Source organism: Erinaceus europaeus, chromosome 10, assembly GCF_950295315.1.
Source record: "Erinaceus europaeus chromosome 10, mEriEur2.1, whole genome shotgun sequence".
In the NCBI taxonomy this organism is placed as follows: domain Eukaryota; kingdom Metazoa; phylum Chordata; class Mammalia; order Eulipotyphla; family Erinaceidae; genus Erinaceus; species Erinaceus europaeus.
Window position 1 is genome coordinate 102,596,692 of NC_080171.1, and position 20,415 is coordinate 102,617,106.

Sequence of the window (20,415 nt, forward strand, 5' to 3'; positions counted from 1 at the left end):
CTGGGTCTTGCACATGTCAGTGCACGAATCAACTGAGTTATTTTTTAGGCCCTACTGCAGCTTGATTTTGATATTCATCTACTTACTGCAAATAGAAGACATTGATTCATTTTCCTTCTCATCTATCTCGGGATTCTGCCAACGCTTCAAGTCCTAGTGTCCTATGGCAGCCATCATTTATGCTTGAAGTAACTTCTCTTCCTCTGCATCTAGGATGGGAGTAGCCCCGAACCATCCTTCAGAGAATAGAGAAAATGGTCATCCATACAGTTGCCTTTTTTCTTTTTTTCTTTCATTTTTTTCTTCCTTTTTTTCTTTTAATTTTATTATATTTATTTATTTTCCCTTTTGTTGCCCTTGTTCTTTTTTATTGTTGTAGTTATTGTTGTTATTGATATTGTCATTGTTGGGTAGGACAGAGAAAAATGGAGGAGGGGAAGACAGGGGGAGAGAAAGATAAGGCACCCGCAGACCTGCTTCACCGCCTGTGAAGTGGCTCCTCAGCAGGTGGGGGGCTTCACTACCGCCCAACTCCCTTCCTTCTTTTTTTTTTTTTCAGAACTCAGCTTAGCCCGGCTTATGGTGGCTCTGGGTGTTAAGCCTCAGGCATGAAAGTCCTTTGCATAACCATTATGTTGTCTCCTCTGCCTTGCCCTCACCAATTCCTTCTGACAGTAGATTTCACTTACCTAGATTTAAAATTTCTCCCCAGAAATGCTGGTTTGCTATGTTAAAGCAACACCATCCCACCTGGAAGTAAAAGTCCAGTAAAACATAACATTAAGTGCATATATAGGCTCTTAGGAAAATAAGGGGACTTCATAGGGACCAAAAAATAAAGGGAAGAGGGATAGATGGTGGCATACCTGGTTGAGCCACATGTTATTATTACGTGTAAGGACCCAAGTTCAAGCCCCACCTCTCTGCCTGCAGTGGGGGAAGGATGAAGCAGTGCTGCAGGTATCTGTCTGCTTTCCTCTTTCATCTCAGTTTTCTCGGTCTCTATCCAGTAAATTAATAAATAAAAATATTTATTAAAAAATAAAGGGTAGAGGGAGGTGGGCAGTACTGCAGTGGGTTAAGCTCACATGGCGCAAAGCACAAGGACCGGAGTAAAAATCCCAGTTTGAGCCTCTGGCTCCCCACCTGCAGGGGAGTCGCTTCACAGGCGGTGAAACAGGTCTGCAGGTGTCTATCTTTCTCTCCCCCTCTCTGTCTTCCCCTCCTCTCTCCATTTCTCTCTGTCCTATCTAACAATGACAACATCAATAACTACAATAACTATAATAAGAAAAAGACAAGGGCAAATAAGGGAAAATAAATAAATAAAAATTAAAAAAAGAAAATAAAGGGTAGAAATAATAGTCACTCCATACCCATGACCTTGGGAGAACCACTGATGTTTCCAGCAGAGGGGGTGGGACACAGAACTCTGGTGGCTGGAATGATGCGGTACTGTACCCCGTCATCACATAGTTTTATAAATCAATGTTGTAACTAATAAAATTAAAAATAAATAAAGGGAAGAAGGAATGAAACCCCAGTGGGTAAAAGAACACAACTCCTGACTGTTTTGAGACATTGCAGAAACTTGGATTCTTGGACCTTTGGATCCTTGGAATTTTAACAGCTGCTGATGTATAGCAAGAACCAAAGCCCCAGACCCAGGCAGGTGTTGGAATTGAAGCCTGTCCCTTTCCTAGGCTCTCAAAGAACTAGGCCTTCTTTTTAGAGATTTGTTTATTTGCACAGAGAATTTGAGAGAGGAAGGGAAGCTAGAGAGGGAGGTTTGTTTATTTATTTGGACAGAAAGAATTTGAGAGAGGAAGGGGATGTGGAGAGAGATACAGATGACATCTAGTTGACAAAAAACAAAAAAAACTGTAGGCTGGAAACGTAATATGCAGATACTTTTCATTTTGCAATATAAGAAGACAGAACTTTAAAAATTTTTTTAAAAAATATTCATTTTCCCTTTTTGTTGCCCTTGTTTTTATTGTTGTAGTTATTATTGTTGTTGTTATTGATGTCGTCATTGTTGGATAGGACAAAGAGTAATGGAGAGAGGAGGGAGAGAGGGGGAGAGAAAAATGGACACCTGCAGACCTGCTTCACTGCTTGTGAAGCGACTCCCCTGCAAGTAGGGAGCTGGGGACTTGAACCGGGATCCTTAGGCTGATCCTGGTGCTTAACTGTTACACTACCGCCCGACTCCCAAGAAGACAGAACTTACGAGGTTTATAGAAGTGAATGCTTTCTTGGGACAACTTTGGCTACTTCCCTTTCCCTGCTCCCACCCCAGCATGCTTTGTATGCTTATTGGATACTAGACCTTGCACTGGACTTCATACTAGTAAGGAGGATGACTAGAACATTATTCCTTCTTCCCTATGCACTGGAATGAATTAAGTTTGTTGTGTGCTTCTGTAAAATGTATGACTTGTGGGGCTGGGTGGTGGCACACCTGGTTGAGTGTACATGTTACAACGCGCAAGGACGTGGGTTCGAGCCTCCAGCTCCCCACCTGCAGAGGACTTGCTTCACAAGCAGTGAAGCGGGCCTGCAGGTGACTATCTTTCTCTCCTCTGTCTTTTTTTATCTTTATTTATTTTTAAATAATTTATTTATTCATGAAAAAGATAGGAGAGAAGGAACCAGTGATCACTCTGGTACATGTGCTGCTGGGGATCGAACTCGGGACCTCATGGTTGAGAATCCAGTGCTTTATCCACTGTGCCACCTCCCAGAGCATTTTAATTATCTTTATTTATTGGATAGAGACAGCCGGAAATTAAGAGAATAGGGAGAAATAGAGAGGGAGAGAGACAGAGAGACACCTACTGCTCTGCTTCACCACTTGCAAAGCTTTTTCCCTGCAGGTGGGGGTCAGGGAACTTGAACCTGGGTCCTTGCACATTGTGACATGTACGCTCAACCAGGTGAGCCACCACCTGGTCCCTCCCCCCTCTGTCTTTCCCCTTCTCTCTCCGTTTTTCTCTGTCCTATGCAACAACAGTGATAACAACAATAACAACAAGGGCAACAAAGTGGGAAAATGGCCCCCAGGAGCAGTGGGTTCCTAGTGCAGGCACCGAGCCCCAGCGATAACCCTGGAGGCAAAAAAAAAAGTTTTTTTTAAAAAAAGATAATTAAAGGGAGTCAGGCGGTGGCGCAGTAGGTTAAGCGCACGTGGCACAAAGTGCAAGGACTAGCTTAAGGATCCCGGTTAGAGCCCCAGCTCCCCACCTGCAGGGGAGTCACTTCACAGGCGGTAAAGCAGGTCTGCAGGTGTCTGTTTTTCTCTCCTCCTCTCTGTCTTCCCCTCCTCTCTCCATTTCTCTCTGTCCTATCTAACAACAACGACATCAATAACCACAACAATGTTAAACAACAAGAGCAACAAAAGGGAAAATAAATAAATATAAAAAAAGAAAAAAATTAAAAAGATAAAAGAAATGTATGACTCGTATGCGAATACTTTGAGTTTCTCGTGCGTCTTTGTCAGTTTCTTGAGCAAGATAAAGTACTGTGCTGTCTATTATGGAATATGTAGAAACATTGACTAGGTAGCAAGAAACTAGTAATCTAGTTTAGCAAACAAATGGATAGGTTAAATAATCAGGTTAACTTCCTTATGTTACTAATTCTGCCACTGCAAATCTTTTTCAGGATGATGTGAGACATAAGGTTCATCTGAACACCTTTGGGTTCTTCAAGGATGGGTACATGGTGGTCAATGTCAGTAGGCTTTCAGTGAATGAGGCTGACGGATTCATAGACAAGGACTCAGCTGTAAGTGTCTTTCTGAAAATCAAAGAACTTTTTTCTTTTCTGTTTCTTAATTTCAAGCTTCACCCCATACTTAAAACAAATTATCAGATGATACTTGTGAGCAGACGTTCAGATAGTTTTAGTTTGAACATTTAAGTTGTAATTCGTGAATAATTTCTTTTTAATTATTTGTATATTAGTCATCTACCAGGCCTAACCGTTCTGGTGTGACCTTTCAAATAGAGGGAGAAAGAAACCACCACAGCCTCAAAGCTTCCTTCAGGGTGGTAGAGGCTTAATTTGAACCTAGGTCGCACACACGGCAAAGCAGCACACTCTCCAGGTGAGCTGTTTTGCCAGCCCATTCTTGAATAATTTTAGTAATTAGTGGTCCTTTTTAAAAATTATTTTATTTATTCCATTTTGTTGCCCTTGATGTTTCATTGTTGTAGTTATTATTGTTGTTGATGTCATCGTTGTTGGGTAGGACAGTGAGAAATAGAGAGAGGGGGAGAGAAAGATAGACACCTGCAGACCTGCTTCACTGCTTATAAAGCGACTCCCCTGTAGGTGGGGGAGCTGGGGGCTCGAACCGGGATCCTTACTCTGGTCCTTGTGCTTTGTGTCACCTGTGCTTAACCCGCTGTGCTACCGCCCAACTCCCATTAGTGGTTTTTTTTTTTTTTTTTTTATAAAATGAATACTATCAACATTGAGGAGGGGGAGGTGATGGCGTACCTGGTTGAGTGCATATGATACAATGTGCAAGTCCCAGGTTCGAGCCCCTGGTTCCCACCTGCAGGGAGGAAGCTTTACAAATGATAAAGCAGTGCTGCTGGTATCTCCTCTCTATCTCTCACTTCCCTTTCAATTTCTGGCTATCTCTATCCAATAAATAAATAAATAAATAATTAAATTGAAAGAAAATCGAGAGGTAGTTAGGCCTCCAAAAAAAAAAAAATCACTGTCTGTTCTGGACACCAGAATGTTATGTTTCTATTTATCTCTATTCTTTTTTACTCCATCTTAGATTGGATTCAGCCTAGACCGAACAAAGAATGATGGCTTTTCATCTTACTTGGTAAGCATTATATACACCACCTAAACATTTTTTTGCCGCTATTTATTCATTTTTAAACCAGAGCACTGCTCACTTTTGGTTTATAGTAAGTGATGCCAGGGATTGAACCTGGAACTTTGAAGCCTCAATCATGAAAGTCTTTTCGCATAACCATATGCTATCTCCCCAGCTCTGCCATTGTCTTGAGATGGTGGCTACTTTGACCTCAAGCATTTCAGAGCATCCACATAACTGCTTAGAGTGGAAGTTGGATCAATCAACTATTTTGGTCCTGAAAACTCTTTTTCTACTCTAAATAAATAAGATGCATATTGGGACTTCTTTTTTCAGGATGAAGATGCGAATTATTGTATTTTAAAGAAACAGTCTACCTCTGATACCCTCCTAATCCTAGACATCTCCAAAAATGAGTAAGTAATTCCAGTGTTCCTTCAATGCAATGCTAAAAATAGGGAGATTTTGGTGTTTTTTTTTTTAATTATATATTTATTTTTCCCTTTTGTTGATCTTGCTATTTTTTATTATGTTGTAGTTATTATTGTTGTTGTTATTGAGACTTTGGTATTTATGCTGACATTAATTCAGTGTCCTCCCTGATGATTGGAAACGTGATAACTCATAGATTAGTGAGGGAAGCAGAATAGCAAAGCATTTGATTAAAGCCAGTTAGAGGACTTGGAGGGCAGAAAAGATGATGAATCACACAAGTATTGGTTCAGTGAGCCTTGTGAGTGGACTTTACCAGGTGAGTAAGAAAAGGAAGACTAGGCAGAGGGTGGATAGCATAATGGTTATGCAAATAGACTCTCGTGCATGAGGCGCCAAAGTCCCAGGTTTAATCCCTTGCACCACCATAAGCCAGAGCTGAACAGTGCTCTGGTTAAAAAATAAAAATAAAAAAATAAAAAAAAGAAAAAGAAAAGAAAAGGAAGACTATTTCAGGGATGGGGATATAGCATAATGGTTATGCAAAGAGACTTTCATGCCTGAAGCTTTCAGGTCCCAGGTTCAATCCCCCCACACCGCTATAAACCAGAGCTGAGCAGTGCTCTGGTAAAAAGAAAAAGGAAAAGAAAAAGAAAAGACTATTTCAGGCAAATGGAACTAGGTATACAAAGACAGAGTAGCCTAAAATAACATGGTGTTTTCAATGAAATGAGTTCATTGTTGGTAGGAAATAAAGTTGCAGTGCAGAGTGTTAAGAAACAAATTTGGTGCAAATATTAGCTGATTTTCTTTGCCTGTCTAAGGAGCTTTGACTTCTTACTAAGTTTGGGAGCTTGCTGACCCTGACCTGAGCCTGGCTTTAGATTGTAGCAGGTCGACTCAGACCGCAGACTTCAGTATCAGCTTCTGCTACTCCCCAGCTGTGTGACTCCAGACCTATGGTCCTCACCTTCCTCAAAATAACTGTGTCTTCGTAGATTGTTGGGTCTCTGACAGTTTGGTTATTTTCATTTTGCTTTTTGTTGTTGATGTTGTTTTAACTTTTTGGCCTTTTCCCCACTTTTAAATTGGTGTAGGGCTTTTTTGTGACCCTTTTACTAGAGTACCACTCAGTTCTGGTTGTTGGTGGTATCAGAGACTGATGCTGGGACCTCTTACTTGCATATCCTGTACACTACTGCTGTGCTGTCTCCCTAGCCTTCTGTGCTTGACAGTTTGTTTGTTTTTAGAGATTTATTTATTAATATAAGCAAGAGAGAGAGAGAGAGAGACCGACCGAGAGAGACCAGCATTATGGCACAGGCAATCCTGGGGATTGAATTTAGTACCATGTGACTTCTAGCCGATGTGCTACCACTTGGGTTACAATAATTTAGTCTTTTAAAAACATATGCACTTTCATATTGGACGCTCTGAGCTCCCAGGTTCAATTCCCAACACCATCATGAGACGGGACTGAGCAATGCTCTGGTCTCTTTCACATGTCACTTTTTCTCCCTCAATCTCTCTCTTATTAAATAAATAAATATTTTATATTTTTAATTCTGTGCCTCCACCCTCCTCCCCATGATACTGTGGTAACACTTGAAACTTTTCAATTAGATGATTTATTTATTCATTTGATTCTTTGTTTTACCAGAATACTACTCAGCTCTGGCTTATGGTGGTGCTGGGGATTGGACCTGGGACCTTTGGTGCCCCAGTCATGAAAGTCTTTTTGCATAACCAATATGCTATCTCTCCAGCTCTAAATGATTTTTTTCAAAAAGATTTATTGCGACTGAGGAGGTGGAGATGAGAGAGAGAAAAAGAAATCGGAATATCAATGGTACATGCAATGCCAAGGATCAAACTCAGGAGGAGCTCATGATTGAGAGCACCATGCCTCCCCAACCACACTGTTCTTTAAAGAAGTTAGTTTTCAAATCTCTTTTAGTAATTAAGACACCTTGGGAACAAGTAACAAAAACTTGACTGAGACTGCATAAACAGTAAAGACACTGATTACTCACTAGCTACTCTCAAGTGTGGAGTTTGGACAGGTGGGGTCCAGGTGAGGGACAGATCAGCAGTAACTTCATGATGTCAGGTTCAGGTTCCTTTTTGTTTCTGCTGTGTCCTAGTTCTTGTTAGGTTCTCTCTTCAATGGGTTTCTCTAGCCATCACCAGCTAAGTCTGCCTCACTGGAGGAATGAGGAAGCTTCCTTCATAGTTAAGACTAGAAGTGCTTCCCTTCAGCTAGATTGTGCTTAGGTTACATGCAAGTCTGCTCAGTCGTGGAAACACACTAAATCTTCCTTAAGTGAGACAAGAACACGTGATTCTGTTAGGATAGGAGAGGGTTGGTGTGGCAGGCCACTGATAATACACATTGTCCTTTGCATGTTCCCTTAGACTTCATTTTTTTTTTTTTTAACCTCTTCTTTCATTTCTCTTGTGCACTAATTTGCTGAACACATTAAGGATAATTGGGGAGGAGCTGGGGGTGTGGTGCACCTGATTGAGTGCACACATTATCATGCACAAGGACCCAGATTCAACCCCTGGTCTCCACCTGCAGGGGGGAAGCTTTACAAGTGGTGAAACAGTGCTGTAGGTGTGTCTCTCACTACTTCTCTGTTTCTCCCATCCCTCTCAATTCCTCTCTGTCTTCAGCTTTTTTTTTTAAAGATTTTATTTATTTATGAGAAAGATAGGAGCAAAGAGAAAGAGCCAGACATCACTCTTGCACATGTGCTGCCGGGGATCGAACTCGGGACCTCATGTTTGAGAGTCCAAAGCTTTACCACTGTGTCACCTCCCAGACCACTGTCTTTAGCTTTTTAAAAAGATACTTGGTGAGAAAATGTACATCAGATTGTGTGGTTACTAAGAACTAAGGTTGAAAGTAAGAGCATTTGAGTCCTTTTCCAGCTGTCCACCAGCTTTGTACCCTTGGGAAAGTTCTCAGTCTTTCTGAAACTTCATTGCCACATTTGGAAAATGCAGACCATAGCATCTGCTCTGTAGGACATGTAGGACGGTATGACATGATGGATTTTGAGCATAACCACACTTCGAACTATTTTCCTTTTCTGTTTGGATGTAGAGTGAAAATAAGATCCCCACCAGAAGCTGGTACCCAGTTACCAAAAATCTTCATTTGCAAAGATGACAAAGTGCTTGATCAGAGCCAGGAGTCTGGCACTCACTCTGTTTCAGCAGGAAATCAGACTCAGAAAAAACAAGGTAAATTCTAATAGACACTAGCGTTTTCTTCACTCTTCTGCTTTGTAGGATTTTATTTTTCATTCTTAGGCAAAAAAATATGATCTTATTGGGAGTCGGATGGTAGCATAGTGGGTTAAGTGCGGGTGGTACAGGGTGGCGCAAAGCGCAAGGACCGGCAGAAGAATCCTGGTTTGAGACCCCGGCTCCCCACCTGCAGAAGAGTCACTTCACAAATGGTGAAGCAGGTCTGCAGGTGTCTGTCTTTCTCTCCCCCTCTCTGTCTTCCCCTCCTCTCTCGATTTCTCTCTGTCCTATCCAACAGCAACGACATCAATAACAACAATAATAACTACAACAATAAAATAACAAGGGCAACAAAAAGGAATAAATAAATAAATATATTTTTTAAAAACATGATCTTATTTTATTTTGCATGTTGTACAGAAATATATGACCTTTAATGGAAAATGAAAAGATGGGAAAAACACTAATTTTTTTCTTCTGCTCTTGGAAGTTTGGTAATTTATATTTTCTCAATTTGTTACCTAAGACTAAAACAGTTGCTTATTTATTTCATCTTATCCTGGGACTCTGTGTCTGTGTCAGTCCTTCTAAGTGGGCTCCCTGGGCCAACTTTCTCATTCTTATTTTTCACTTATTTATTTTTAAGATTTATTTACTTTTTAGTGGGAGTGGGGAGAGAATCAGAACAGCATTCTGGCATATGTGATGGCACATTTGATGCTTGCGTCTTCATTCTTGAGAGTCCAACACCTTATCCACTGTGCCACCTCCTGGGCTGCTGTCATTTTTTATTTGTATATTTTTTAAACATTTTATTTCTTTCCTTTTAATTTTACTTTTTAAATATTTTTATTTAGTTTATTTCAATGAGAAAGAATAGATGCAGAGGAAAAGAGAGAGGGAGAGAGAAAGAGAGACACCAGAACACTGCTCAGTTCTGGTTTATGGTGATCGAACCTGGGACTTCAGAGCCTCAGACTTGAGAGGCTTATGCATAACCATTATGCTGTCTCCCCAGCCCTTATTATTATTATTATTATTTTTTTTTTATTAAATTTTTTATTTAAGAAAGGATTAGTGAACAAAAGCATAAGGTAGGAGGGGTACAACTCCACACAATTCCCAACACCCAATCCCCATAACCCACCCCCTCCCATGGTAGCTTTCCCATTCTCTATCCCTCTGGGAGCATGGACCCAGGGTCGTTGAGGGTTGCAGAAGGTAGAAGGTCTGGCTTCTGTAATTGCTTCCCCGCTGAACATGGGTGTTGACTGGTCGGTCCATACCCCCAGTCTGCCTCTCTCTTTCCCTAGTAGGGTGTGACTCTGGGGAAGCTGAGCTCCAGGACACATTGGTGGGGTCTTCAATCCAGGGAAGCCTAGCCAGCATCCTGGTGGCATCTGGAACCTGGTGATTGAAAAGAGAGTTAACATATGAAGCCAAACAATTTGTTGAGCAATCATGGATCCCAAGCTTGGAATAGTGGAGAGGAAGTGTTAGGGAGGTACTCACTGTAAACTCTAGTGTAGTCCTGCTTTCAGGTTTATATTTTGCAGTAGTTTATGGATACGTGTGCACATAAGCTCTCTCTCACAGAAACTGGTGTATATCTAGGTTATGGGACTTTGTTAGAAAGTGAACTACCTGAGATGAAATTAGAGTGTACTATTAAAGGAAAGGTCTCACCCGAGTAATGAAGCTGAAGGGTTGTCATTCCACACGTGAAGTCTCTGGATACATTCTGAGGTGAAGCATGTTGAGGTAGCGATCGTTGCTTTGGTTAGGTTGTGATCGGCAGATGCAATGTTATTTGGTTTGGATTGGGAGATGCATACGGGAAAGTGGGCCCTATCCAAGGGTTCCAAGACTGGGGGAAGTAGGGGCTCTATAGTGAAGATGTGAGGTTCCTGCTGTCTTAGGGTTCAAAAAGACAATCAATAGTTAATGTTAACATCACATTATTTGTTAATTGGGTTAACTTTGAAAAGTCCCTTTGTTATGGTTTGCTGGACAGTACCCAGTATCTTGTATATAGCTGTGCTATTGGAAGCTTCTAATCTACTTGGTCTAGGCTTTTGAGAGAGTCCGCATATCAAATACATAGCCTATATATTAAAAAGATTCAGTTTGTCTTTTGAGAAACTTTGAGACATACAATTGATTTCCCCCTCTCATATTAATTAGCTACTGATTTATATGTCTACATTTTGCTAGGAGTGTACATAAACACCATTCCCACCACCAAAGGACTGTGACCCATCCCTCCCGCCCACTCCCACCCCCCACTGGCCCAGGAAGCTACATGCCTACCCCTCACCACTGGGTTTTTACTTTGGTGCCCTACTTACAATTTGATCAGGTCCTGCTTTTAGTTTCCCTTTCAGATCTTCTTAGTCAGCTTCTGTTGATGAGTGGGATCATCCCATACTCATCTTTATCTTTCTGACTTAGTTCACTTAACATAATTCCTTCTAGCTCTGTCCAAGATGGGTCAGAGAAGGTGGGTTCATTGTTCTTGATAGCTGCATATCTTATTATTTTTTAAGTTTTATTTATTTATGAGAGAATCAGAGTAGCACTTTGGCATATACAGTATCAGGGATCAAATTCAGGACCTCATGCCTTGGAGTCCAATACTATATCCACTGCACCATCTCCTTGATTGCTAATTATTTTCATAAGAGACAGAGAGATAAAGACCAGAGCATTGGTTGATTCTGGGAATTGAACCTAGAATCTCTGGTGCCTCTGGCATGGAAGTCTGTTGCACTACTTCTGTGCTATCTCTTTATCCCCCCTTCATTGGAGACACCACAGTGCCACTTCAGTGTTCATGTATTCCCTTGGTGTTGTCTGTGGGTGCTCCCATGTGGTACTGGGGCTTGAATCTGTGGTCTTGTACTTGGCAAGGTGTAGGCTCTACAGGGTGAGCTATCTCCTGATTGTTTTTCTTCCCAAGAAGTAGAAGGTTTTGTTTTTGTAACTTCAGTATCACTTTATTGATGGAATTGAGATTTATAGTATTGTTGATATTGTAAGGGTACATTCCCACATTTCCCCAAGAAAGGGGTCAGTACATTTTACCCTCTTAAGTCTCCAGTTTTTTTTTTTTTTTTAATTGAGAGAGAGAGAAACCAGGGCGTCTCTGGAATGTGTGATGCTGGAGGCTGAACTTGGGACCTCATTTTTGAGAGTACACTGTTCCACCTCCTAGGTCGCTATTTCCTTTTTTTTAACTTTAGCATGGAATTTTAAGATATTTCTTTTTTTGTTGTTTATTTTTAGGTTTTTTAAAATTTTATTTATAAAATTGAAACATTGACTAGACCATAGGATAAGAGAGGTACATTTCCACACATTGCCCACTCCCAGAGCTCCATATCCAATCACCTCCCTGGATAGCTTACCTATTCTTATCCCTCTGGAAGTATGGACCCAGGATCATTGTGGTGTGCAGAAGGTGGAAGGTCTGGTTTCTGTAACTGCTTCTCTGCTAAACATAGGCATTGGCAGGTCGTCCCATACTCCCAGCCTGTCTCACTCTTTCCCTAGTGGGCAGGACTCTGGGGAGGTGGGGCTCCAGGACATATTGGTGGGGTTGTCTGCTTAGGGAAGTCGGGTTGGCATCGTGGTATCATCTGGAACCTGGTGGCTGAAAAAGAGTTAAGATATGATGCAGAACAAATTGTTGACTAATCGTGAACCTAAAGGCTAAAATATTGCAGATGAAGATTCAGGTCTCCATTTTGGAAAAAGCTAATAGGTCTATTTTAGGTATATTTTAAGGGGCCCATGACTTTACTAATTTTTGCCTGATCCTGACGTCTAATATGCAGGTAGACCCAGGTTACTGTCTGTGGAGATGGTGTCATAGTTGGAAAAAGAACTAGAAAGCTGGATCAGGGAAGAGATTAGCTCCCAGATATTGTTAACTGTCAACCCCACCAGTTCATATATATATCATATAACCCATCAATCACATGGATACTATAATTTATTTATTCAGCTTTTCCCTTTAAAGAAATATGTTCCCATTTTGGTGTTATTGTAAGTGTTGCTGCACTGGAAATCCAAAATTTATAGAATTGAAGTAATAATAAGTATAGACTTTTTTTTTTTAATTTTTGCTTCCAGGGTTATCACTGAGACTTGGTGCCTGTGGCCATTTTTTTTTTTTGATAGGACAGAGAAATTGAGAGAGAAAGACACTTGCAGACCTGCTTCACCACTTATGAAGCAACCCCTCTGGAGGTGGGGAGCTGGGGGCTCGAACCAGGATCCTTGTGTAGGTCCATGCACTTTGTACCACTGCCTGGCCCCCAGGTGTACTTTCTTTAGAATGAAGTCCCAGAATTGAATTATCTGGTTCAAAGGACGTGAATACTTCTGAGAACATTGATATATTTTCAGTTCCTTTCTAAATCAACTTTGTAAATTTGTACTTATATTGGAAAAACATGTATAATTAAAATCCACCTCAATATACTTTAGCCAATGTTGGGTTACTTCCTTCCATCCTTCCTTCTCTCTCTCTCTCTTTCTTTCTTTCTTTCTTTCTTATCTTTATTTATTGGATAAAGATAGCCAGAAATTAAGAGGAAGGAGGAGCTAGAGAGTGAGAGACAGAGATACCTGCAGCTCTGCTTTAACACTCACAAAGCTTCTCCCTCTCCAGGTTGGACCTGTGGGCTTGAACCCAGATCCTTGTGCATTGTAGCACATGCTCTCAACCAGGTGTGCCACCACCCAGCCCCTGAGTTATTTTCATTTTTTAAAAAAAAAGTGGTTTGGGATGTGTCACAGTGGATAAAATGGATTCTCAACCATGAGGTCCTGAGTTTGATCCCCGGCAGCACATGTACCAGCGTGACGTCTGGTTCTTTCTCTCCTCCTCTCTCATGAATAAATAAATACATTCTCAAAAAAAAAAAAATCCTGAAGTGAAACATTTTTTTCTAGTTTACAAAAATAAATAAATTTTACAAAAGGTATTATTCTGGGTGGGTGTAGATAGCATAATGGTTATGCAAAGAGACTCATGCCTGAGGCTCAAATCCTAGGTTCAATCCCCCACACCACCATAAGCCAGAGCTAAGTAGTGCTCTGGCAAAAAAAATAAAATCAAAAAGTATTATTCCAGTAGAGCACAGCTCTTACGTGTTTAAGGCTCCTGACACTATATGTGTCAGAGTGGTGCTCTGAATTCCTTTCTCTCTGAATATCTTACTCATAATTAAAGTACTAAAGTTGATATTTTAAAAAGCATTGTTCTTGTTAATTTTTGTATTGTGTTTATTTTTGTATTTGTTCTTGTATTGTGTCTATACATTTTTCAATGTTGACTAGCCCATTTATATTTACCAACTCGTTAATTACCTGTCAGGTTTGTCAGATAATACTTAAAATTTTTTTAGGGTAGCATACAACTGATTATGTTTAGACTTTTTTCTCCATTTGTCAGGATTTAACCCACATGAAAAGACAGAAACACTACATTTCTGGAATGGTGTAGTTTAATGTCTGAGCACCATATCCTCCCTTTGTAGGTTCCTCATGCTCACAGGAACCATTTTGTTGTTAGAAAATATTCTTTTCGGGCCAGGTGGTGGTGCACTTGGTTGAGCACACATGTTGCAGTGTGCAAGGTCCCAGGTTCGAGCCCCTGGTCCCCACCTGCAGGGGAAAAGCTTCATGAGTGGTGAAGCAGGGCTGCAGGTGTCTCTCTGCCTCTCCATCCCCCTTCCCTCTTGATTTCTGGCTGTCTCTACCCAATAAATAAATAAAGATAATAAAAAACATTAAAAAAAAGAAAATATTCTTTTCCTTCTTTTTATTCTGATACTCTCCCCCTTCCTACAGGGAAGAGTTTGAAATCCTGTCTTCCCCATGAAGAGTATCTTAAATAAAAATAAGACACAGATGCCCTCTCTGTTCCATGAAAGAAGCCATTAGCAATCTTAGCATTCCTTGCTATAGAAAGAAAAATATGCATTATGCTAATATTATTTGCTATTTATTTTTGCCTATGTGTAAATATATCTCCTATATACTTTCAAAAGCATCTATCTGTTTTCAAACATAATTCCTTGGAAAATAAGGAGAGGCACTCCACTTGGCATCTCTGGCACCAGCACATACTACGAGATTATTTTTAGATTGCATATATAATATAACAAGTCTGAATTTGGACTTCTGTAGCTCAAGATTATTTTAGGATTTGAAGAGATGACAGTCTACAAGGTAGCATATGGCCTTATTTTTTGTTTTGTTTTACTTATTTCATATTAGCAAGCTTGAGTCTCCTGAAATGATGTTATAATACATATGAGCTGAGTATTCAATGATGCCTCTTAAATGTTTCTGCTTCTAGATGGTGAAAAGGCTAAAAGAAGCACAGATGATTCAAAGGTAAAAACTAGCCAACGATTTATGCTGAACTTTTCTGTGTGCACGTGTGTGCTTACATGTAAATAATGTACTACATGTAAATAATGTAATATATACATACAGTTTCTCTTTTTTTAAACATTTTATTTATTTATTAATGAGAAAGAAGGAGAGAGAGAAAGAACCAGATATTATTCTGGTACATGTGCTGCTGGGGATTGAACTTTTGGGACCTCATGCTTGAAAATCCAGTGCTTTATCCATTGCACCACCTCCTGGACCACATTTTTAATTTTTTTTTTTTTTCTTTACCAGAGAACTGTTCATCTCTGGCTTATGGTGGTGCGGGGGGATTGAACTTGGGACTCTAGAGCCTTAGGCATGAAAGCTTGTTTGCATAACCACTATGCTATCTACCCTCCGCCCCAAACAGTTTCTTACTTCCCACATATACAACATATCTGCTTAGTCTGTAGGGACTTACTTACCTTCTATTTGGGAAGACAACATTGATGCCCTGAAACAGTCTGAAAGTAGTACTGAGTACTGAGCTGTACGGTACTAACTTGTGGCTGAGACTCAGATAGTGAAGGGAGAAGGAGGAAACTGAACCATCTAGAGAGCCCACTAGAAGGAGGTGTCACCAGAGTTGAACTTGAAGTTTGGTGGGTTTATCTGGAGAAGTGGAAGAAAGGGTAAGAGATGAAGAAAGACTAGAGGGAGTCGGGGGGTAGCGCAGCGGGTTAAGCGCAGGTGTCAGAAAGGACCGACATAAGGACCCTGGTTCCAGCCCCTGGCTCCCCACCTGCAGGGGAGTCGCTTCACAAGTGGTGAAGCAGGTCTGCAGGTGTCTCTCTTTCTCTTCCCCTCTCTGTCTTCCCCATCTCTCTGTATTTCTCTCTATCCTATCTAACAATGACATCAATAACAACAATAATAACTACAATAGTAAAAAACAAGGGCAACAAAAGGGAAATAAATAAATGTAAAAAGATAATTAATAAAAAAAGACTAGAAGGTGGGAATGGGCATGGTAGGTATTGGCACTGCTCTGTTTAAAGCAAAAGGTACATATTTTGGAGCTGAGAGAGGAATCTTTAGATTACATAGGGCCAGGCAGTAGAGGATACTGTTGCACATGAAACAGAAACTCAGTGTAGGGTAGGGGTATAGCATAATGGTTATGCAAAGAGACTTTCATGCCTGAGACTCTCAAGTCCCAGGTTCAGTCCCCCACACCACCATAAGCCAGAGCTGAGCAGTGCTCCGGTAAAAAAAAAAAATAGAAAGAAAAAAAAAGAAACTCAGTGTGAGTTCTTGATCAGTAAAGAATATGATACAAGTAAAGTTTAGGACAAGTCATTGTTCTGCAAATGACATGCAGGGTGGCCTCAGAGAGGGGAACAGTAAAATCGCATGAGATGGGCCAGGAAGGCTGTTGCGCTACCAGGCCGAGAACGATGGGAGTCTGAGCAGCACCTTGGAGTGAGGACACGGCAAGGGGCCAGTGTGGGGGACCAGCTGGCAAAGCGCGTGCCTTCTCACCTGAGCTATCTGCCCCACCTCCCCACACATTTTATTTTATCACTGTTTATGAAAATAAGAAGGAGTGAAAGAAAACACAGCACAAAAGCTTTCTTTACTGTGTTTGAGGCTGGACTTGAACCTGAGTCATGCACTTGACATGACAGCGAATGATCCAAGAGAGCTATTTTGCTATTCCTCAAGATTCAGTGTATCTATATATCTATCTATCTATCTATCTATCTATTGATTGAGAGAGACAGACAGATAGAAATAGGGAAATGAACTGGGGACTTCATGCTTATAAATCCAGCATTATACCCACCATGCCACCTCCTAGGCCACCCAAGATTACTTTTATAGAACTTCATATGAGTGAATTAGGAGGTGTGTGCTCTTTTTTTTTTTGGTATTATTCAGTGTTATTATTTAAAGCTCATCAACACTGTTTTGAGTGTATCAGCATTTCATTACATTTAATTGCTTATTATGAATTTGTTCCACCAATAGCAGAGTATTCAGCATTTGCAGGCAGGAATGGTGTCTTTTAATGTGTGTGTCATACTGTGTCTTGGTTCAGTATCCTCAGCCTTGCTGAAGTAGTAAGAGCAGGAAAGCTCTTCAGCAGAAAGATGGGGAGCAGGGGCAGAGAATAAGAGTTAGTGAAGAAGTAAAATAGACCACCGAGAAAAAGGAAAATGGAGACAGAAGGATTCACTTTTCTTTGTGAAAGATGATTTCAATTATCTTGAAAGAATAGTGAATTTTATTTTCAGAGATGTTTTAAAAACTCAGAAAATTTAAGAAGAGAGTGTGTTTAATTTGACATTTTAATTAGCATGCTTTTCTTGACTGAATCATCCTAAAGCAGATTGTTATGTCTTATAGGCAATGAAAGAAAAATCCTTCTCTGTTCATAATAGTGATGGGGCCGTTTCATTTCAGGTATGTATTTTCTTTTGAGTAACGCTTCATAGAGTCTATCCCTAACACACACACACACACACACACACACACACACACACACACACACACACATACACACACACACACACACACACATACACACGGTCATTTTTTTAAAGGAGTTTTGAATTTAGAAGTGAAAACTTAGGCAACAATTTGAGTATATTAGCTCTCTTCATAACAAATCTATAGGGTGAATAGTGTTATCCACCACTTTACCACATCTGAAGTTTTGAGATCAACTCTATGAATGTGCACTATACATGACAAGACCCAGTTATGCCTGCTTGTCTCTTGGACTCTTTTGTCTCTCTAACCCATACTGCATCATTCAAAGTGTGTCAGAAGCAGATACCTGAAAGAACCATTGGTCATCTTTTAGGGGGATATGTCATCTTGGGGGAATTTTTGGAGACTCAGAGGGCTGGAATGACATGCTCGGCTGTCATTGTTAGTATCTGTATGCACCTCTTTACCTGTGCGTCTACCTGTGTGAAGAAGAGTAGGGCTCTGGACTGAATCTCAGAACCCTCTGGCTTGGACTGCTCATCTTTCTTCCTTCCTTCCTTCCTTCCTTCCTTCCTTCCTTCCTTCCTTCCTTCCTTCCTTCCTTCCTTTTCCTTTATAGGGGGTATTGATGGTTTACAGTCAACAGTAAAATACAGTAGGTGGCACATGTGTAGCATTTCTCAATTTTCCACAAAAAACCAACCCCTCACCTAGGTCCTCTTCCGCCATCATGTTCCTGGACCTGAACACTAACCCCCCCGCCCCGCCCCTGCCCCAGAGTCCTTTACTTTGTTGTAAAACAAGCTTGTTTCATTTCTAAACCTTGGTCTTTTTAACCATCTGAAAACAACCAAGAAGGATAACACCTATCTTAAGTAGTTATGTAGAGTGAATGCCTTACTATGTGTGAAGCTCCGGGTTTGATCCCAGGTACCACATGAGAGCACTATGGAATTGTATGGATAGTGGGGCTCTGCTTCTATGTCTCCTTCCACCCATCTCTGCTGCCCCTCCCCCCTAAAAACTACAAAGTAAATGTTGGGCTGGGGATGCAACTCAGCTGTGTCAGTAGTGCACAACGCCCTGGGTTGATACCCTGGTACATTGACAACATGTTTTCTTGGGGGCTAGGCAGCGGCACATCCCATGGAGCTCACATCTTGCAGTGCTTCTCCCTTTGCTCACACTGCTCTGCTCTAGTGGCGCCGTCCATCGTGCTGTTCCCAGAAAAGATGAGGCCTGAGGCTGCGCTGTGGCTACACCCTCTAGCAGGAAAGCCCCAGGAGCTACATGATTGATTTCTTCCTCAAGTCCTTCAATGTCACCTCTTCAGCAGTTTCCGTCTATTTTGAATGGAACCCACTTTCCTCCTCCCCCCTGCTGTTTTTGCCCATTGCACTTCCTCTTTCCAGAGCGCTGTACTTATTTATTGTGTCTGTTATCTCCCTCCCTCTAGAAGGTAACCACAAAGGCAGGGATTCCAGTGTGCTTTATTTCTGATATGCACGGAACTCCTAATTTGGGGTTTGACCGATAATAGACTTCCTTTCAATAATTCTGGAGGTGGAGATGGTTATCTGTGAAGATTGTCAGTAAGGCCAGGCATTGTACTTACATGTTATTGTGACCTCAGTTTATCCTCCCAATAACTCTGAAGTAGGTGCTGTTATTACTCCCCCTTCCAAGTGGGGAGTCAGGGTCCAAAAGTCAGATTCAAACCTCGGTTTATCTGACTGCAAGACCTGAGTGCTCACCTACCTGGCTTAACTTTCTCAAAAAGCTAATGTAGAAGGGACTTTTCTTGCTTCTTTCTCTCACTTTAATGTGCTTGTAAATGAATAAGCTGCTTGGGGCCCGGGTGGTAGCACAGCGGGTTAAGCACACATGGCGCAAAGTGCAAGGACCGATGTAAGGATCCTGGTTTGAGCCTCTGGCTCCCCACCTGCAGGAGGTCACTTCACAAGCAGTGAAGCAGGTCTGCAGGTGTTTCTATCTTTCTCTCCCTCTCTCTGTCTTCCCCTCCTCTCTCCATTTCTCTGTCCTATCCAACAACAACAATAACAATAACAACAACAAGGGCAACAAAAAAAATTGGAAAAAGTAGCCTCCAGGAGCAGTGGATTCGTAGTGTAGGCACCAAACCCCAGAAATAACTTTGGAGGCAAAAAATAAAAATAAAAATCAGCTTCTTAATATGTTTAAAACCTTCTCTCCAGGCCTGGGAGGTGGTGCAGTGAGTAGGGTGCTGAGCTTCGAAGCATGAGATTCCCTGCACCCCATGTGATAGACTGATGTTCTGGCATATCTTTCTCTCTCCCTCATTCTCCCTCTCTTCCTCCCTCCCTCCCTCCCTGTCTGCCTTTCAAACTATCTTGTGTTAATAAATAAATAAAATATATTTTTAAAATTCTAAAACTCTTTCTCCTTTTGAAGAATCAGATGTGGCAAGTAGTACAGAATGTGTATGTTTGTTAGTGTTCCCATCATGCACATTGCTCTGTGTCCAGGTAAGTGACTGCGAAGGCTTCTTATGTGATAATTAAGAACATTGGCTGAAAAAACCAATTCATAGGGTTCTCAGATATATATAAAAAAAACAAAAACAGGCAGTATATATTTTCAGCTGGTTTTCCTCTGGCTTCTCCTGTTTTTGTAAAGAAGTCAGTAGGTGGGAGTCAGGCGGTAGCGCAGGACTGACAATTTAAGGACCCCGGTTCGAGGCCCCCGCTCCCTACCTGCAGGGGTCAACAAAAGGGAATAAATAAATAAGTATTTAAAAAAAAAAAGCAGTAGGTGACTCCCTGCTATTTCACTGCCTAGTTTTCTTGCTGTTTTTTTGGCCACTGTAGTTACTCTGCACTTTCCTCCTCCATCAGTGGAACAGAGGTGGTAGTTCATCTATCCAAAAGTGAGGAAAAAAACTGCCAGTACTAATTCCAACTCTGACATATTACATTTTTCGGTTTTGTGCTTTATTTTTTCCTTGGGGGTCAAAT

The 20,415-nt window shown here is 41.1% G+C and overlaps 1 protein-coding gene across 5 annotated transcripts in view; it reads left to right on the forward strand.

Moving 5' to 3' along the window:
- Positions 1 to 20,415, forward strand: part of GPR107 (G protein-coupled receptor 107) — a 352,434-nt gene that overhangs the window by 284,905 nt on the left and 47,114 nt on the right. For 4 of the 5 annotated variants that reach the window (XM_060200341.1, XM_060200342.1, XM_060200340.1 and 1 more), the window contains exons 2-7: positions 3,670 to 3,792; positions 4,802 to 4,852; positions 5,183 to 5,262; positions 8,388 to 8,527; positions 14,904 to 14,941; positions 17,333 to 17,389. In XM_060200341.1, the coding sequence (XP_060056324.1) occupies positions 3,670 to 3,792; positions 4,802 to 4,852; positions 5,183 to 5,262; positions 8,388 to 8,527; positions 14,904 to 14,941; positions 17,333 to 17,389 (489 nt within the window). The remainder of the gene's footprint in view (positions 1 to 3,669; positions 3,793 to 4,801; positions 4,853 to 5,182; positions 5,263 to 8,387; positions 8,528 to 14,903; positions 14,942 to 17,332; positions 17,390 to 20,415) is intronic. The other variant, XM_060200343.1, reaches the window with a different exon arrangement.